Below are 17,318 nucleotides of genomic sequence, written 5' to 3'. Positions count from 1 at the left end.
GCGAACCCGTACTGAAAATTCCTGTCAGATTAAAACCGGGACTCTAACCTGGGACATTTGCGGCGAAGTTCAGTAGAACACATGCCCGTGAAAGGCAAGGGTTCGAGTCTCGTTCCGGCGCACAGTTTTAATCTGCCAGTAGGTTACAAATTAGTTAACACTCCACTGTGGAGTGAAAATACATTCTGGAAAGCCTGAATTGCATGTTAAAACTCCGAACGGCCAGCACGTGAACACCTGCCGTGGAAACGTCCAACCGCACCTGCATTGTGCGCGCTCACAAATGTGGATTGACAACTTCGCTCCTTGCCATGCTTGACTGCCAATCACTTCATTATTCCGATCTAGATGTATATACAGGGTGAGTCAGGAAGAAAGATACATGCTTTGAGGGATGAAAGTGATTCTGAACAAAAAAACTTAATGTGGACATTTGCCCTGTTCAGAATGGTTGTTATTTATTTTTCTGTAATATTCAAGTATTGTCGTTCCCCATAAACACCTCTAAAAAATCTTTCATTCCATTCCCTGACACTGACTTTACGTGACCGTCCCATTTCATACCGCTTCTTAGTATTACACAACATTACTTATACGATGTGAGGTGCTCAAAATTTTTACCACTAATCTAGTAAACGGATACAATCGGATTGTTGGTTATAGTCATTATTTTACATTTATCCACATTTAAATAGAGCCGCTACTCAGTTTGTCCAAGTCTCTCTGCAATTCCTTATGATTGTCCAACGACGACAGTTTCCTGTGGAAAATATTAGCTTCAGCGAACTTTGTAGTGCTGTTGACGTTATATGGTAACTCGTTTACATACATTGAAAACAAAGAGCGGGTGCTGATATTTAGTTACCTGCGTGAGAAGGCGGCCTCGCAGTGGGTGCAGCGGTACTTCTTGTCGCCGGTGTGCAGCTTAATATGGCGGTCGCGGCTGCGCTTATGCTTGAACAGCCGGCTGCAGAACTCGCACCGGAACGGCATCTGGTCGCTGTGCGTCTGCAACACACATACGCGCTTACATTCACGCACTGTCACTCTCAGCAAGGTCTCCTACAACAACCTTCCAAATATTCGGACTCGGGCTAAGAGAAGGGTCCCATTGTACGAGCGGTGTTCAGTAAGTAATGCTACACATTTTTTTCCTGAAAGCAGGTTGGTTTCATTCAGAATCCCAATACACCGTATGATGCCCCACTCTTCTGTCTAGAAAACGCTATTTTTCAATATAAACTCCGTTCAATGCGAAGTCCTTACGCACTTTTCCTGGGAAGGCCCATATTCCCACAAGGTACCACTCTACTGGGTACGTTGGAGCCACGTCTGGTGGACGGTTATGTCAGCACTAATAACAGACGTGCAGTTGTGCACCGAGGTGTTTGACTGTATTCCATCGATCACCTCGAAAGTGTCCGCACGTTCCACCATCGCAGAAGTCACAGCGTGTGCGGCTGCCCGGCACGTGGGAGATCGCACAGGTTCGCGATGATGACAGACGCCTCGCCCAACGACTCACCGTGCTTTTGTTCGCTCCCAGGCATTCTGCAAGCGCCTGCGAACATCTGCGATGCTTTGGTTTTCCGGCAAAAGAAACTCTGTGACAGGTCTCTGCTTGGAACGCACCTACGTCAAAGATACATTTTGATGGTTACCTATAATGCAGCCACCTAACGGAACTTCATGAAACTGCAGGTGCTGAAGGTGGAATATTGTACGTGTCCAACAAAAAATTCTGCATTTTCAACGGCAATTATTTCTCCAGCGTTTTGGTAGAAGTTCCGAATGGTCTTCCTCAACATGTTTTTGCCGAGGAAGACTGTGCTTATGGAAGAGTTTTCTATCCCGCAAACACTAGACGCAGGTCGGGTGACAGTCCAGGTATCATAACTCAGCTGTGATGCGTATGATCTATACTATCTGGCAATAACATTAAAGCAGCCAGAAGACATGGTCAGATGTCAATATAATTTCGTATTTGTGCACACAGTCGGCGAGTATGTAAACGATGAGAATTCCAATTCTCAACGATACATAGAACGGCCACTAGAGGCCATTAGTGGTGTTCATGCTTAGTGTTGTTACAAGGCCTCGTAGGGTATAAGATGGGCGTGAAAAGTGTCAGATGTTGAGTGATCGCTGTGAAGCACACAGAGGTCCGGCATACTCATGTGAGACATCATCATCAGCTCCTGCCAGTGTTTGAAAGGGGTTTCATAGTGAATGTCAATTTGGTCAACTGGTGGAACCGTTCAGTATCCAGATGTAACAGTGGCCCGATGTTGGACCGCATGAGAACGTCGTCACAGTTCATGTAGACCACGTCTGATCATCAAAAGGGAGGATCTCCTTATTGTGTACCAAGTTCATCATAACCCCTTCACATCTGAACCTGCCGTCCGAGAACAAGTTATGTACTCCCGTCAAAATTCCTTGTCAACGCTTGCCATAGGGCGGAGACATAAAAGCTGATGTGGGGAATTACCGTTCCATGCGTAGGATGCCGTAAAGGCAGCCGTTAGAAGCAACCGGTTGCGTCTGGAGTGGTGCTGCGAACAGAAGTATGGGCAGCTGACGATAACGTCGCATTGTTTTCAGAAATTAATCGCGGTTCTGCATTATCCCGGATGTCTTTCGCCGGCGAGTATGACGGCCAACAGGGCAGAGGTCCCATTCTTCGAAACTACTGGAGAGGTACAGAGGTGTTCGTCCTTTTTTTTTTTGCTAGTCTACACATGCAGATGAGTCCATGAACTGTCTGCGTAACGATATGTGGGGACTAGACCCTACCCCAAAGCCAGTATCCAGGATATCAAGAACCAGTTACAACAGGAGGCTTTATGACAGCCTCCCCAACCGAATTAATGCAACCATGTCGGTCAGAGGGGGTGTAACAACATACTGATAGTAGGCTCATATTGACAAGTTCTACGCTAGTTTGACTCCATTTTGTTATCACTAGTATAACATTAAATACCCTTTGAACCCATGGCCTTTCATCACTTCTGGTTTGTTGTTGTATGTAAACAAACGTGTGTTTCACAGAATATACCGGGCGAGGTATCGCAGTGGTTAACACACTGGACTCGCATTCTGAAGGACGACGGTTCAAACTCGCGTCCGGCCGTCCTTGATTTAGTTTTTCCGTGATTTCCCTAAATCACTTCATGCAAATCGCGGAATGGTTCCTTTGAAAGCGTCCGGCTATTTCTTTCCCCAGCTTTTCCTAATCCAGTGGGACCGATGACCACCCTGTTTGGTCCCCTCCTCGAATCAATCAACCAATCAACGCAATATACGTCGTAAGATTACAAGATATACTAAATGTAGACTGCACAAGTTCACCGCAGTCACTACAGTTCAGAGAAATTGAAAATTTTATCTTTACAGCGCTCTGGAATATATAAGAGTATAGAGGCTGCGAACAAAACAGAGATTACGGAGATAGTGTAATTGCTTTAATACATATTAGTCTAAATTATACTGTAACAAAGAGAAAAGCATTGTAAATACATCAGAACTAACAAATTCTTAAACGAAAGATTAAACTGTTTGGCATGGAGTAGTCTTAAGCTTAGTGCAGTAATGTTTACTAAAAAACGTAGAATTTTGTCGCTAATGTCAGTCTAATAGCGCTACAATGTTAGCCTTTTATTTCTAAATACATTAATTTTTAAATTCGCTGTACTTTTGAAGCAGACTGAAGAATTTCTAGCTCTTTGAGGTTGGCGCGCGGATTGAAGCTAGGGTCGTATCAACACTCATCCTGCTACTACCACCGTGGGAAAGATACGTCACGGAACGAGGTACATTTAACTAGCTAGTACACGAGCTTGTTGGCGACTTGTGTCTTGAAATGTAAAATGCACTTTGTTATCTCTTTAAGGCAGGTGCAGCTTTTTTAAAATCCAGTAACAAATATTAAAGTGGAATGAAACGGTGCCGGTACCATCAACTTAAAACAGTGACCATATCAAGGAAAGACAATAAGCTTTGAAAAAATATAATAACTTACATCTTCGATTTAGCTACGAAATGCCATTCTAGATAAAAAAAATTAACTACTAATAATTCCTACCTTTTACGTAAGAATTCTGTTCATCGCTCTTGTGGCCCTCTTGATTCGTTTAGTTGTACTTAAAACTCACACAGAAGAAGAAAGAGTTAACTGTGGTTTCGATGAACAGCTCCAGGCGAACACAAACTGATGTGCTTCCCCAATCCTCCCTCTCTCCCCCCCCCCCTCCCGCCCAAAAAAATGCACATATTTACAAACATGATAGGGATGCGAATCATGTCCGAAAATTGGAGAATAAAATTAGCTTTGAGGGACATGCGTATCCGTGGTCTTCGGCAAAACTTCTGCGAATAGTCATGGAAGAAAGATAGGTAGAAATAATTTGAAAATGAACGGTGTTACAGAGACGTATTATCTCTGGACGTATATGTGCAAATACGGCAGTCATACGTATTTTAACTAAAATCACTTAACGAAAGCGGGTGTTTATAAACAACTCGGCAATGAATCGCTGCGTTCCCGGAGCGCCTCAGTTCTCACGTTTAGCTTCGCTGGTTGCATACCCAGTAGGCACGCACCTACCTTGTAACTGGGAAGAACACGGAGCAAGAGCATTTCGAAGAGCAAAATTATGCTGTCGATTTATCTAACGGTGTTGATTCTTCTGCGCTTGTTACTAAATAATGGACACTTCAGCTCCGGTTACCGAAGCAATATTTGTATCTTCACGTTTTCGCGGTGTAATGACTGCCCCATTAAATATTGGGTGCAGTCGCATAAAATGGTTCAAATGGCTCTAAGCACTATGGGACTTAACATCTGAGGTCATCAGTCCCCTAGAACTTAGAACTACTTAAACCTAACTAACCTAAGGACATCACAGACATCCATGCCCGAGGCAGGATTCGAACCTGCGACCGTAGCAGCAGCGCGGTTGCGGACTGAAGTGCCTAGAACCGCTCGACCACAGCGGCCCGGCGCAGTCGCATAAATTCAGCTTTTTCTTGTAATATTTTGGTTGTACATCGTTCAGCCTTCTTCAGAGTGAGCCTACAGACAGTCTTTCGACTCACTCTGAAGATGGATAAGCGATATACAGCCGAAATATTACAAGAAGAAGCTGACATTTTTTGGCTGCACACCCGAAATTTAATGGATCAAGACAGCATTTGTTCACTCAAGCTCCAATATATAATTACATTGGCAGTGTTATTTTTGATCTGATGACACACGGTCTTCATTTCGTACATTTTCACGTTTTAAGGACTGTAAATGAACCTCTGAAATTACGGAGTCTAGAGCAAATATTTCTTAAACTGCCATTCTGTACGCAAGGTTAATGAAGGCGATCCTTCGACACCGGCGTTATTAGAGTAAGAACAATTTTCCAATTACGAAATGACGGCGAAGAAAATCCGCGTGAATCTGTCAAAAAGTAGCACATGCTAACAACAAGCTCAGGGAAACCACATAAAACGCATGTCTTTATGTCCAGATGTGAATTTCAGCACTACTAGTCTCTAACGGGAATCTAGCGTCTCAAGTACAGTTCTACCTCGCTCACTTCTATTTTTAGAAAGGTCCGTATAACAAATACCGATCCCCCCTAAAAATCTTGCTATTTTCCAAACGTTATCACACTTTCTATACGTTTAAACATATTTATTCATTACTGCTAATTGTAAGACACTCCTGAAGTCGAGTCAACTTAAGGAAATCCCTGATACCTAGCAGCGCTGCTGACAGCTTTCAACCGCGGAGCGCAAGCGGCTGAGGGCAAAAACAATAGTCGCGTTAGAGAGCTGTGAACAGACGTTGCCATAGACATGTTTACAAAATCGCGTTGTAGACATGCGGAGCAGCTGCACTTTACGTACAGAACCTGTCCGGGATCATCTCACACCGAGCCTACTGCAGGAGTGCATGTAAGGCAGTAATAAACCAAAGGAACGTACTAGTATGGTCGCAGGTCAAACAGCTCTCTTGCATAAATGCTAATTTCGATTTGACACAAACAGTATTACCGAGGGACCCGAAAGACCTCAACAGCTGAAGCAATGGCCGCACAGATGAAAAACGTGGGCGAAAAAACCATGTCTCGCAACACTAAAAAAAAAAATATATAGAAGTAAACAATAGTAAAACTTGGAGAATAGAAGCATCCTCACAACTTACAGCTATCCGCATCTACCAAATAGCCTTTTTGATAATTTCAAAGGTTTTTTCGCGAGCACATTGAAATGAACTTTTTTCAGTATTACACTAAAAAACACAGTTAATTTTTTGTTTTCGTTTCTAACAGAAAATTGGCAAAATGAATACCCGGGAAATGCCGGCTTTGTTAGCTAGTAGAAATATAAAAGTGGTCAATGTCAAGCAAAATTACAGAACTGGAGATTGTACAAGAAGTATCTTTGGGCACGTTTTTGTAATATTTCAAAAAGACAGGGTAAGCGTCCGGGAAAAGTAAATGTACAAAACAATATGCGACGAAAATTTTGCTTCAAAATATTCTGACCACTGCACATCACGAGACGGAATGTTACCTTACGGCGATACGGGTACGAGTACGCAACGTGGTAAGGGAAGTATAAAGGCCGTAACAAAAAGGTATGGCTAAACTTTCAGTAATCGTTCCTCACAGATAGGGGAAAAAATACGTTATATGGACATCGATCCGGGAAGGCTCTATTTCCACGTTAGACTTCAGTTTCTAGAACTTTTCAATACATTAATCATCTATTTGGAAACGAAGTCTCTTCCGTGAACAGCGCATTTGCACTAAAACCAGGGTTGACACGTTACTGGGGTCAACTGAAGAATGAGATATAACTCGTCGGCTTTGTCCAGTGACGTCATATTTAAGTCAAAGATGATAATTTGTTTATTTCTGAGCCATAGATAATAAATAGGTCATCTTAGGAAAAAACAAAGCGCAAATTAAAATAAATGATTATAGCATTAAACTCAAGAAATAGTGTACGCGTTTCATTATTGGTCGTCGTTTTAAAGAATTGTGTACACGTTTTAATTTACTGATCGTCATTTCATCTGATAATGAGTGTTTGTAGTCTATTAAGTGATCTACAGGTCAACTGAAGAACAGGATACCAAAGGACGGCCTGTTGGTGTTTCTGCCACCGGTAAAGAATAGGATACCAATGTCAGGTTTTTTCGTTCTTTTGATGTAGGTAATACTAGCCTCATACCTTTCAGTTGACCTACTCACATTGGCGTCCAAAATGAAAGCAAAAAACCGCTATTTCCCCGTCCTGTGTCTAATTCACGATGTAATCACACAAATTGTCAACAAATGTCCGTACGATCATGTTCTGCACCGAAGATGGCATTCCGGTCAACAGACAACCACGCCAACGATGACGTCAGGGTCCCTATCGAACGGGGTAGTGTTTGCCGGGACAGTGTTTAGCTGTGTACACAGTCACAGGGTACAGAGAAGGCGCCAACCAGACACTCTGCGGCGAAGGGCCATAAGAAAATTGGAAACAGTACAGTTGCAAACTGATGTGTCCCGGTGACTTAATGTGAAACGTTATGTTGTTTCTCGTATGTGGCGACAGCCTATGGAGACCGAAACTGTATCCCGAAGACCAGGGCAGGACCGACGAAGAGAGGACCCTTATTTGGCTGTAACGGCGCGACACTGCTGCCTTAGTACCGCATGGCAACTGGTGCCTGACCTCGCACCATCCACCAGAGGTATTGTATCGAGGCAAACGGTGTACAGAAGGCTTCGGCACTGTGGCCTTTATTGTCGGAAACCTGCTGTACCCCTTACGCGTCTTCACAGATGGGACCGTCTAGAGTGGAGTCGTCAACACGCCGTCAGGACGGTCGAACACTGATTCTCGACAGATTCGCATCTGATGGGAACCTGGAACACAATTTCGGGACCCAAACACTGTGGGAAGAGATCGATATGGAGGAGGATCCCTAATGGTGTGGCAGGGATTATGTTGACCACTCGAAAACCTCTTCATGAAATTGCACGGGGGAATTGACAAGGTTTAACTACTGTCAGTGTCGTGACGAGATCTTGGGACTCATGTGAGGCTGTTGCGAGGTGCTGTGGTCCCAAACTTTGTACTGATGGATGATAATGCTCTACCTCACGGATGATTTTCTTCGCAACTGGTGTTATTGCCACAACATGAGATTTATCACATCATTCACAGCATCCCCCGACGTTGTCAGGCCTGTATTCACGCCAGAGGTGGTCACACCCCATACTGAGCACATTAACCAGTTGTCGAACTGTGTTTGCAAATTCGTTAAGCTGGAAAAAACGAAGAACTTTTTGTCTACCCTTATGCATGTTGCAATTGTTTACGTTCTGTATTCTTTAGATTGTTTCCACTTTAATATCATCTGTTTATACAGTTTTGTGACAAAATAAACGCAGCCTTGCAAAATTTCCGTTTGTTCCTTTAATTTTGGACGCCAGCGTGGATCGACAGACGTACATGATACCAATGTCAGGGATGTTATTCTTTTCGCCGTTAGTAATACCAATGTTTGGTTGCTCGCTTTTTCCTTCAGGGATGACACTGGTATTCCCCAGTTGAAGTACAGGAGACCAAGGTTCCGTTTATTGTATTTTGTGTTGCGTAACTCGTTTTCCTGATATTTTAGTTTTCTTTTGTGGTAATTTTTGTAGTTACGTTTCTAGGACGCACCCGCTCGAAACCTCCTAATTCCCGCGTCTGTCCCCCGAAGTTAATTTATTTTACGGACTTTGATAAATCCCGTTATCTTTCTTTCATTACATAAGAACGATTCTTTTGCAATTATGGTTTTACGTTACGTACATGTACGATTTCTGTTCTCTGTGCTACATCTATTTCTTTCGTTTTCTCTTTACATTATAAACTTATGTTACACGTATGGGTTTACGTGATGTATGTCTACGATTCTTGTTATCTGTGCGCTACATTTCATTGTTTCTGATCATTCGTTTATGATTTCAGACGTTTGTCATGTATCATATGTGAATTGCTTATGACGTCACTGGTCATAGCGAACAGTTGTATCCCACTCTACAATATTCTCCATTGTTGAATGAACCATTCGTGGAAATGTACCTGCACGGGCTGCACATGGCACGGATCCTGCCACGTGGTCAACATTATTTGCTGCGTCTGTCTTACGCTGACACTAGGGTTGTCGTCAACTGCGCGAAGACGTTGCTCCTACAGTTGAGGTGTTCTCATCCTTTTAGACCTCCCCCAGTCGCGGAGCTCTGTCGTTCTGGAAATCTGTCCTGATACAAACGTTGAGCACCACGGCCGTTACCATCTGCTAATCCGTACAGCTAATGCAGCTCTATCAACTGCGCATTTGAGTACAATTCCACTGCACTGTTCCGGAAACAAAGAACGTGATGAAAACTAAACAGCTGATGCTCCGTGCTTGATGCTAGTAGGCCAATGAGATTAGACGCTTGCCAACGCAAGCAGTTAAGTTAGTTGTATGTCAGCATTACCTTCGTTCAGTTGGAACAACAAACACTGGCGGTGAACATAAGAACTACAACTTACTCTAAACTCTAACCAAACGTAACAAAGAGGATACTAGGAACATGTGGGTTTCCCATGATTAACATTCACCTGGGCTTCCATGGGATTTATTGTAGTAATCGAAGTAACCAACAGGGCAGTACTTAATTACGTGAACATTATTGCGGGCCACCTGCATCTCTTCATAGTTGATGTCTTCCCCTAAGGCGATCTTGCAGCAGGATAACAGGACGTGTTTCAAGGCTGGAATCTTGCTGCTACGGTTTGAGGAGCATGATAGTCTTGACTCCCTGATGTGTCTGATCTGATCCCGATGGAATACATCTGTGACACTATCGGGCGCCCAAACTATCGATCTCTGTAATTCATGGGCTTATTTGATCTGGGCATACACATCGTGTGTCATATACCTCCGCAAATCTGTAAAGGAGATTTTTGGATCCATGTCACGCAGAATCGCTGCTGTATTGGTTCCAAAGATGGACTAGTATGCTGTTAAGTAGATGGTTATAATATTTTGACTCATCGGTGCTGGTGCCATCTGAACGAGGGATGTAACAGGAGAGAGACAGAGAGAGAGAGAGAGAGAGAGAGAGAGAGAGAGAGAGAGAGAGAGAGAGAGAGAGAGGGGGGGGGGGGGTTCACTCTGTTTTTGTGGACGACGCGCGAAACTTCGGGGAAGAGTCGGTCTCGCGTCAATCACTGGCGCCGTTCGTGTTGGAATGCCAACGCTTCCCAGGTTCACGGCTTACTGGTAGTCGGCGACGTTTTGCACAAGCTCACTTTTACAGCTCCTTATCGAGATCCTGCTGGCATGCAGTACCATGAAAGCGCCGTGCAATGAACTCCGAATTGACATGGGACATGGGTTACAGTCTTGAATAAGCACATGATCAACGTTTCTGCGCATGCGCACAAAGTGGGTAGGAACAAGCGGGGAAAAGGCTCTCAATATATCACAAACAGGCGAATATGATCCTGTTGATTAAAAGACTGACTGAAAATTGTGGTACCAGCTGCCTTAGTCTACCTTCCTCAGCATCTTTAAAAATTATCCCAAAAATTTTGGCCGCGAACATACTCGCGCTCTTTTTAACATGCAAGTCAACTCTCGCTCCCACTCTCTCCCCTAACTGTACCTCGCCCAGATCCACTAGTCCGTGGCTCATACCCATCCACTCCCACTCTCTCCCCTAACTGTACCTCGCTCAGATCCACTAGTCCGTGGCTCATACCCATCCACTCCCACTTGCCCATTCTCTCACTCATTCATTCAGCTCAACTCATTGTCATTATCTCTTTGCGTCTATCTATCACTGTCCCCCTTTTCGCAGCCACAGTCTCACCACCACCACCACCACCACCACCACTACTACTACTATTACTGTCTCTTCTCACTGTCACTGTCTCCCTCTCGCTCTCTCTTACTGCTACTATCTCATTCATTCCCTCCCACTACTGCTGTCCCTTCTCACTGTCATTATCTATCTCTTCCTTGTTGTTATTGTCATACACTATGGCTCTTCTTACCACTATCCCTCACCCACTTCCACTTTCTTCATACGTTTATTCCTGTCCCACTGGCACTGTCTCTGTCGTTCTTTCCCTAGCACTGTTCTGTCACTTTCAACTATGTTTCTTTGCCGCTGCATACCTCTCTCTCTCTCTCCCACATACACATAATACACATACAGTGTCATTGTCTCCTCCTCTCTTTCAATACCACAACCACTGTCTACTATCTTCCAGCATTAATTACTTTGCTGTCTCATTTTCAAGCTGCCACTGTCTCCTCCTCTCTCAGCTTAAAAAAGCGCGGATATATTTGCGTGCCGAATTTCTTGGGAAAATTTGTAATGGTTGTGAGTACGGTAGAATAAGGCAGCTGGTACCCTACTTTTCAGTCAGAGCCTTTTAATAAAAAGGACCGTATTCGCCTTCCTTGTGCTCCGATAGAAGCATTTTTCCGCTGGTTCCCTTCTTTCCCCTGCCACAGCAGACACGTTACTAATATCAAAAGAACTTTATGCATCACTAAAATTTTCATAGTGTACATATGTGAAGTCAAATAACGGAAAACTACTTTTGCACCTCGCAACGGATTTTGCGTGTAAAAAAATGTTACATGTGCTTCAGTACAACAACAGGGCTGAAGGGTGGATGCTCTAATGTCTCCCCCATCAGTCGGCGTAACTTCTCCGTCACATTTTCAAAATGGGGACGTGAGCTATCACGCACTAGTAGCACGGAACTCGGCGCACCATTCCACATCGTTGGTTTTAGACGACTAGCGCTCCATATACATTCTTCATTCTCCGATGGATACCTACCGGTGTTTTCCCTTCGACAGCCAGGAAAAGAATAACAGCTGGTCGGTTATGTTTGGACGCATTTGGTAATAAGTTCCCCATATTTCACGTTTCCTCATTTCCCGCATGCACTTCAGAAAGACACGAACGCCACACTATCCCTTACCTACATGTCAGTGCTTATGTATTCATACCGAAGTCGGGGCCCAATGCACCGCAGAAAAGACGCATCAAAACGATCATGCTTGACAATGTTCGTGAGAGCATACGTGTTCCCAGCCATCGCCATATAGGGGGACCTTCCCGCAGTGTCGAACATGTTCGTTTTGGTGGTCAAGGTGTTATCATATGGAGTGGCATGACGTTGCATGGGCATACTGAGCTCCAAATCTTTGAAGACAGTGCACTCACCACTCCTTCACCATGTGCGTCTTTTCAGGAGTGCATTCACCACTGACTTTATTTTTATGGAGGACAATGCGCGACTGCTTCGAACAGCGCAGAGTTGCTCTTTTACCAGAGGATATTCGGCGAATAGAGTGACCTGGCCATTCCCCCGACTTAAATCCCATCGTGCGCAGCAAGTATATACCCACAAACAACCATCCAGCCGTGTGAACAGCGCTGGTGAAGGAATGGAACGCCTTGCCACAGGAAGTCCTTACCGACATTGCGGCCAGCGTAGGAGCAAGTAGCAGCGCATTAATTGCTCTCCGTGGTGATCACACTCGCTATTACGACCCCTGTCTCGCCTTTTGTAATGTCCAGGAGACTGTCGTAAACCGCGGCAATATCAGTGCAATTATTATTTTTGAAGAGAAGTGTCGTTTCTGTTCATCTCACTGTGTTCTATACTGTAGCAGTTCCTTTTGCGTATGCTCCCAGTTTCAGCGAGGTATATATCTTGGCAGTGGCACATCGTGCGGAAGTTACTTTTGTCCTTATGTTTTACACAGCTCGTTTGTCATACTGGCCATACCGGTTACTACTGTTCCAATCAGAATTTTCGTGCCACCTCTTTCGGCACACTAGAGTACTGCAAAATCTCGAAACCTGGCAGAAAATCCAAAGAGATTCTGGTCGTATGGGAAGCATGTTAGCGGCAAGAAACAAACAATGCCTTCTCTGCGCAATAGCAATGGAGATACTATCGAAGACAGTGCTGCCAAAGCAGAGTTACTAAACACAGCCTCCCGAAATGCCTTAACAAATGAAGACGAGGTAAATATTCCAGAATTCGAATCGAGAACAGCTGCCAATATGAGTAACGTAGAAGTAAATATCCTCTGAGTAGTGAAGCAACTTAAATCACTTAATAAAAGCAAGTCTTCTGGTCCAGACTGTATACCAATTAGGTTCCTTTCGGGGTATGCTGATGCATACTTAACAACCATTCAAACCGTTCCCTCGACGAAAGATCCGTACCCAAAGACTGGAAAGTTGCACAGGTCACACCAAAATTCAAGAAAGGTAGTAGGAGTATTCCACTAAATTAGAGGCCCATTTCGTTAACATCGATGTGCAGCAGGATTTTGGAACATCTATTGTGGTGGAACATTATGAATTACCTCGAAGAAAACGGTCTATTGGCACACAGTCAACATGGGTTTAGAAAACATCGTTCCTGTGAAACACAACTAGCTCTTTATTCACATGAAGTGTTGAGTGCTATTGACAAAGGATTTCAGATCGATTCCGTATTTCTGGATTTCCGGAAGGCTTTTGACACTGTACCACACAAGCGGCTCATAGTGAAATTGCGTGCTTATGCAATATCCTCTCAGTTATGTGACTGGATTTGTGATTTCCTGTCAGAGGTCACAGTTCGTAGTAATTGACGGAAAGTCATCGAGTAAAACAGAAGTGATTTCTTGCGTTCCCCAAGGTAGTGTTATAGGCCCTTTGCTGTTTCTTATCTGTATAAACGATTTGGAAGACAATCTGAGCAGTCGTCTTCGGTTGTTTGCAGATGACGCTGTCGTTTATCGACTAATAAAGTCATCAGAAGATCAAAACAAACTGCAAAACGATTTAGAAAAGATATCTGAATGGTGCGAAAAGTGGCAGTTGACCCTAAATAACGCAAAGTGTGACGTCATCCACATGGGTGCTAAAAGGAATTCGTTAAACTTAGGTTACACGATAAATCAATCTAATCTAAAATCCGTAAATTCAACTAAATACCTAGGCATTACAACGAACAACTTAAATTGGAAGCGTTTTATTGGCAGGACACTTAGAAAATGTAACAGACCTACTAAGGAGACTGCCTACACTACGCTTCTCCGTCCTCTTTTAGAATACTGCTGAGCGGTGTGGGATCCTTACCAGATAGGACTGACGGAGTACATCGAAAAAGTTCAAAGAAAGGCAGCAGGTTTTGTATAACCGCGAAATATGGTAGAGAGTGTCACAGAAATTACACAGGATTTGGGCTGGACATCATTAAAAGAAAGACGTTTTTCGTTGCGACGAAATTAGAATCACCAACTTTCTCCTCCAAATGCAAAAATATTTTGTTGACACCGACCTGCATAGGGAGGAACGATCACCTAGATAAAATAAGGGAAATCAGAGGTCGTGCGGAAAGATGTATTTATTCTTTCCGCGCGCTATACGAGACTGGAATAATAGAGAATTGTGAAGGTGGTTCGATAAACCCTCTGCCAGGCACTCAAATGTGATTTGTATAGTATCCATGTAGATGTAGATGCAGCAAGGGGAAATTGAAGAGCGAAGACTCGCAGATGCTGCCTCGTGCCAGAAGCTCTTCCAACAGTAATGCCGGTTGCCCAGCAACCGCAACCTCATGGCTATGCTCGCCGAGTCGAAGCCGTGTTTATACGCAGGTAGCAGCCGCCGCTGCCGCCGCCGCCCCCGCAATCTGCGCCCGCATCTGCCCCAGATGGCGGCCCCTTTGTTCCCGGTCGCGTCACGAGATGGCATCGCGGGCGTCCGTCAACTCGCCGCCAAGGCGAGCCGCACCGCGCGTCCCGGGACGAGGGCGTGTCGCGGCGCTAACGCCCCGGTCACGATTTCCAGAGGCAAGAAAGCCGGCGCGGCGTACCGCAGGGGCTCGGGGCCGTCCGCCCACCATTTACTTACCGTGGAATTAGTCCCCCTACTCCTCCTCTCCTCGTTTTGTGTTTGCTACCAGCCTGCACTGTCAGGAGGTGAGCCTCTTCCTTTTTTTCCTCCGAATGCTAATTCCGATCGTCAGGATCGCAGGTTTTTGTATGACAGTGGGAGGAGCAAAGGCGAAATGAAGCGGTTACGACCGGTGATTGTGCACTCTTCAGTCTTCAAGAATGACACCACCGCCGGTTCTGACTTGGCAGGAGAGTGTTCGGAGGAAACTACACCTGTTGATGTTGCAGATTGTTGTTCGGGTAGTTTGGTCGGAAGCTTTTTAGTAAACTCAATAACGAAGAAACAGTAAAACTTCGCGATCGTAAACAACAGATTCTTTTGTCTGTCCTACGAGTCATCTCTGACGTTTCGCCAAATACTTTCAGTTTCGTTTTTGTACAGTATAGCTGTAATCAGCCCAAATAAATACTGCTCATCATGTCTTTCATGAGACGACCAGTGTCATCGAGGAGCGTCGGTTTGTTTCCAGTTACAACGATTTTTAAAGAGGAATTTTACGTGCCCGTTCGATAGAGCGATCCCATATTAGTCTAGTGAGATATTTGTTTTTTTCGACATGCATAAGTAAGAACAGTAAAGCACGAAAAATAAACAACAATCCAGCAGCGACTCAGTAGAGCTCCATGCTTGGGGTAGCATTCAGCGCGAGGTAGTGATCGCTGTCGCTGCTGGAGAACCGTTTATTCGGTTATTCTTCGTGTTTTACTGGCCCTGTTAATACATACCAATTAAACAAATATCGCACTACTCTAAACTGTAACCGCTCTGTCGAATGGGCACGTAAAATTGCGATTTAAAAATGATTTTGTTCGTAACGGGAAACAACCGACGCTTTTCGTCTACATCGGATATCGCGTGAAAGAGGTGATGAGCGCTAATATTTGCTTGCTATAGAATGCAAAAACGAAACTGCAGACATCTGCTGACATATCAGAGAAAATGCGCGTGATGACACCCTGTATTATATATGACGAATCACCTTAAACGTGCAGCCCAAACGTTGTGCAAATGGTGCGTTTTTCAAACAATGGATTGGTAGTCAGGAGCTCGTATTGACAGCCAATAAACAGATTGTAATAAAACAAAAAAGTGTGTGAAATCGTATGGGACTTAACTGCTAAGGTCATCAGTCCCTAAGCTTACACATCACTTAACCTATATTATCCCAATGACAAACACACACACCCATGCCCGAGAGAGGACTCGAACCTCCGCCGGGACCAGCCGCACAGTTCATGACTGCAGCGCCCCAGACCGCTCGGCTAATCCCGCGCGACCAGATTGTAATAATACAGGGCTTTCCCAAAGAGAATGACCCGATTTTAACTTGTAATAATATTGAGACAAATGTCACTAGGTAACTGAAACAGCTCTAGATGTGATCGGCATTATCTAGAGTTTCAGAAAAAATCCGCTAGATGTCGACACGAGCACTGACCTGGAGCGTGGACATGGAAGATGACACTTTTATGTCACGGTTGATATTCCGCGATGAGGCAACTTTCCTTATTAGCGGTAAGGTTCGCCGTCATAATGTGCGTATATGGGGGCTCGAAAATCCTCATGGAACAATTGAACACGAAAGTGATTCACCAAACGTGAATTTTTTTGTGCTGTTTCGCAAAGCAAGGTTTATGGCCCCTACTTTGAGGAAGAAACAGTAACAGGACAATCATATCACGCAATGTTACGGAACTGGTTATTCCCACAACCTGACTGACAATTTCATCTATCAGCAAGACGAAGCATCACCACACTGGCACAACAAAGTGCACAGTTTCCTCAATGCCAACGTGGCTCGACGTTGGATAGGGCGTACAGGACCGCGAGACCAGGCTGTACTCTCTTGGCCTCCTAGGTCCCCTGACTTAACACCATGTGGTTTCTTCCTGTGGGAATGTGTTAAACAATGTGTTTACGTTCCCCTCTTACCTCGTCACATTGATGAACTAAAAACCAGAATAACAGCTGCTGTAGCTTCAGTGACAGAAGACACGCTCAGTTTGGGATGAATTCGGCTATCGGCTAGATGTCGTCCGTGCAGCCAATGGAGGACATATTGAACATTTATGATATATTTTTATAAACTTACGTCTTTTATGAGTAATTTAGTTTTCAATTTGTTGGTGTTCAGCCCTTCTTCCTAATAAATAATTTTATTTAAAATCGGGTCATTCTTTTTGGGGCACCTGTATATAGATTATTTTTTGTGCAAACATACACTTCTTTAAATGGAACAATGACCATTTGACGTTACTAAACTGAAAGTACGGGCAATTAGAATGTCAGTGGTGTTTG

At 44.3% G+C, this 17,318-nt stretch overlaps 1 protein-coding gene across 1 annotated transcript in view; it reads right to left on the bottom strand.

Moving 5' to 3' along the window:
* The window catches only part of LOC124788952 (zinc finger protein 423 homolog), a 278,658-nt gene that overhangs the window by 63,643 nt on the left and 197,697 nt on the right, over positions 1-17,318 (bottom strand). The window contains exon 3 of the mRNA XM_047256240.1: positions 866-1,008. Coding sequence (XP_047112196.1) covers positions 866-1,008 — 143 coding nt within the window. The remainder of the gene's footprint in view (positions 1-865; positions 1,009-17,318) is intronic.

Source organism: Schistocerca piceifrons, chromosome 3 (genome assembly GCF_021461385.2).
Source record: "Schistocerca piceifrons isolate TAMUIC-IGC-003096 chromosome 3, iqSchPice1.1, whole genome shotgun sequence".
Taxonomy (NCBI): domain Eukaryota; kingdom Metazoa; phylum Arthropoda; class Insecta; order Orthoptera; family Acrididae; genus Schistocerca; species Schistocerca piceifrons.
The sequence above is the reverse complement of the archived record's forward strand: the minus strand, read 5'-3'. Positions and strand labels throughout refer to the sequence as shown.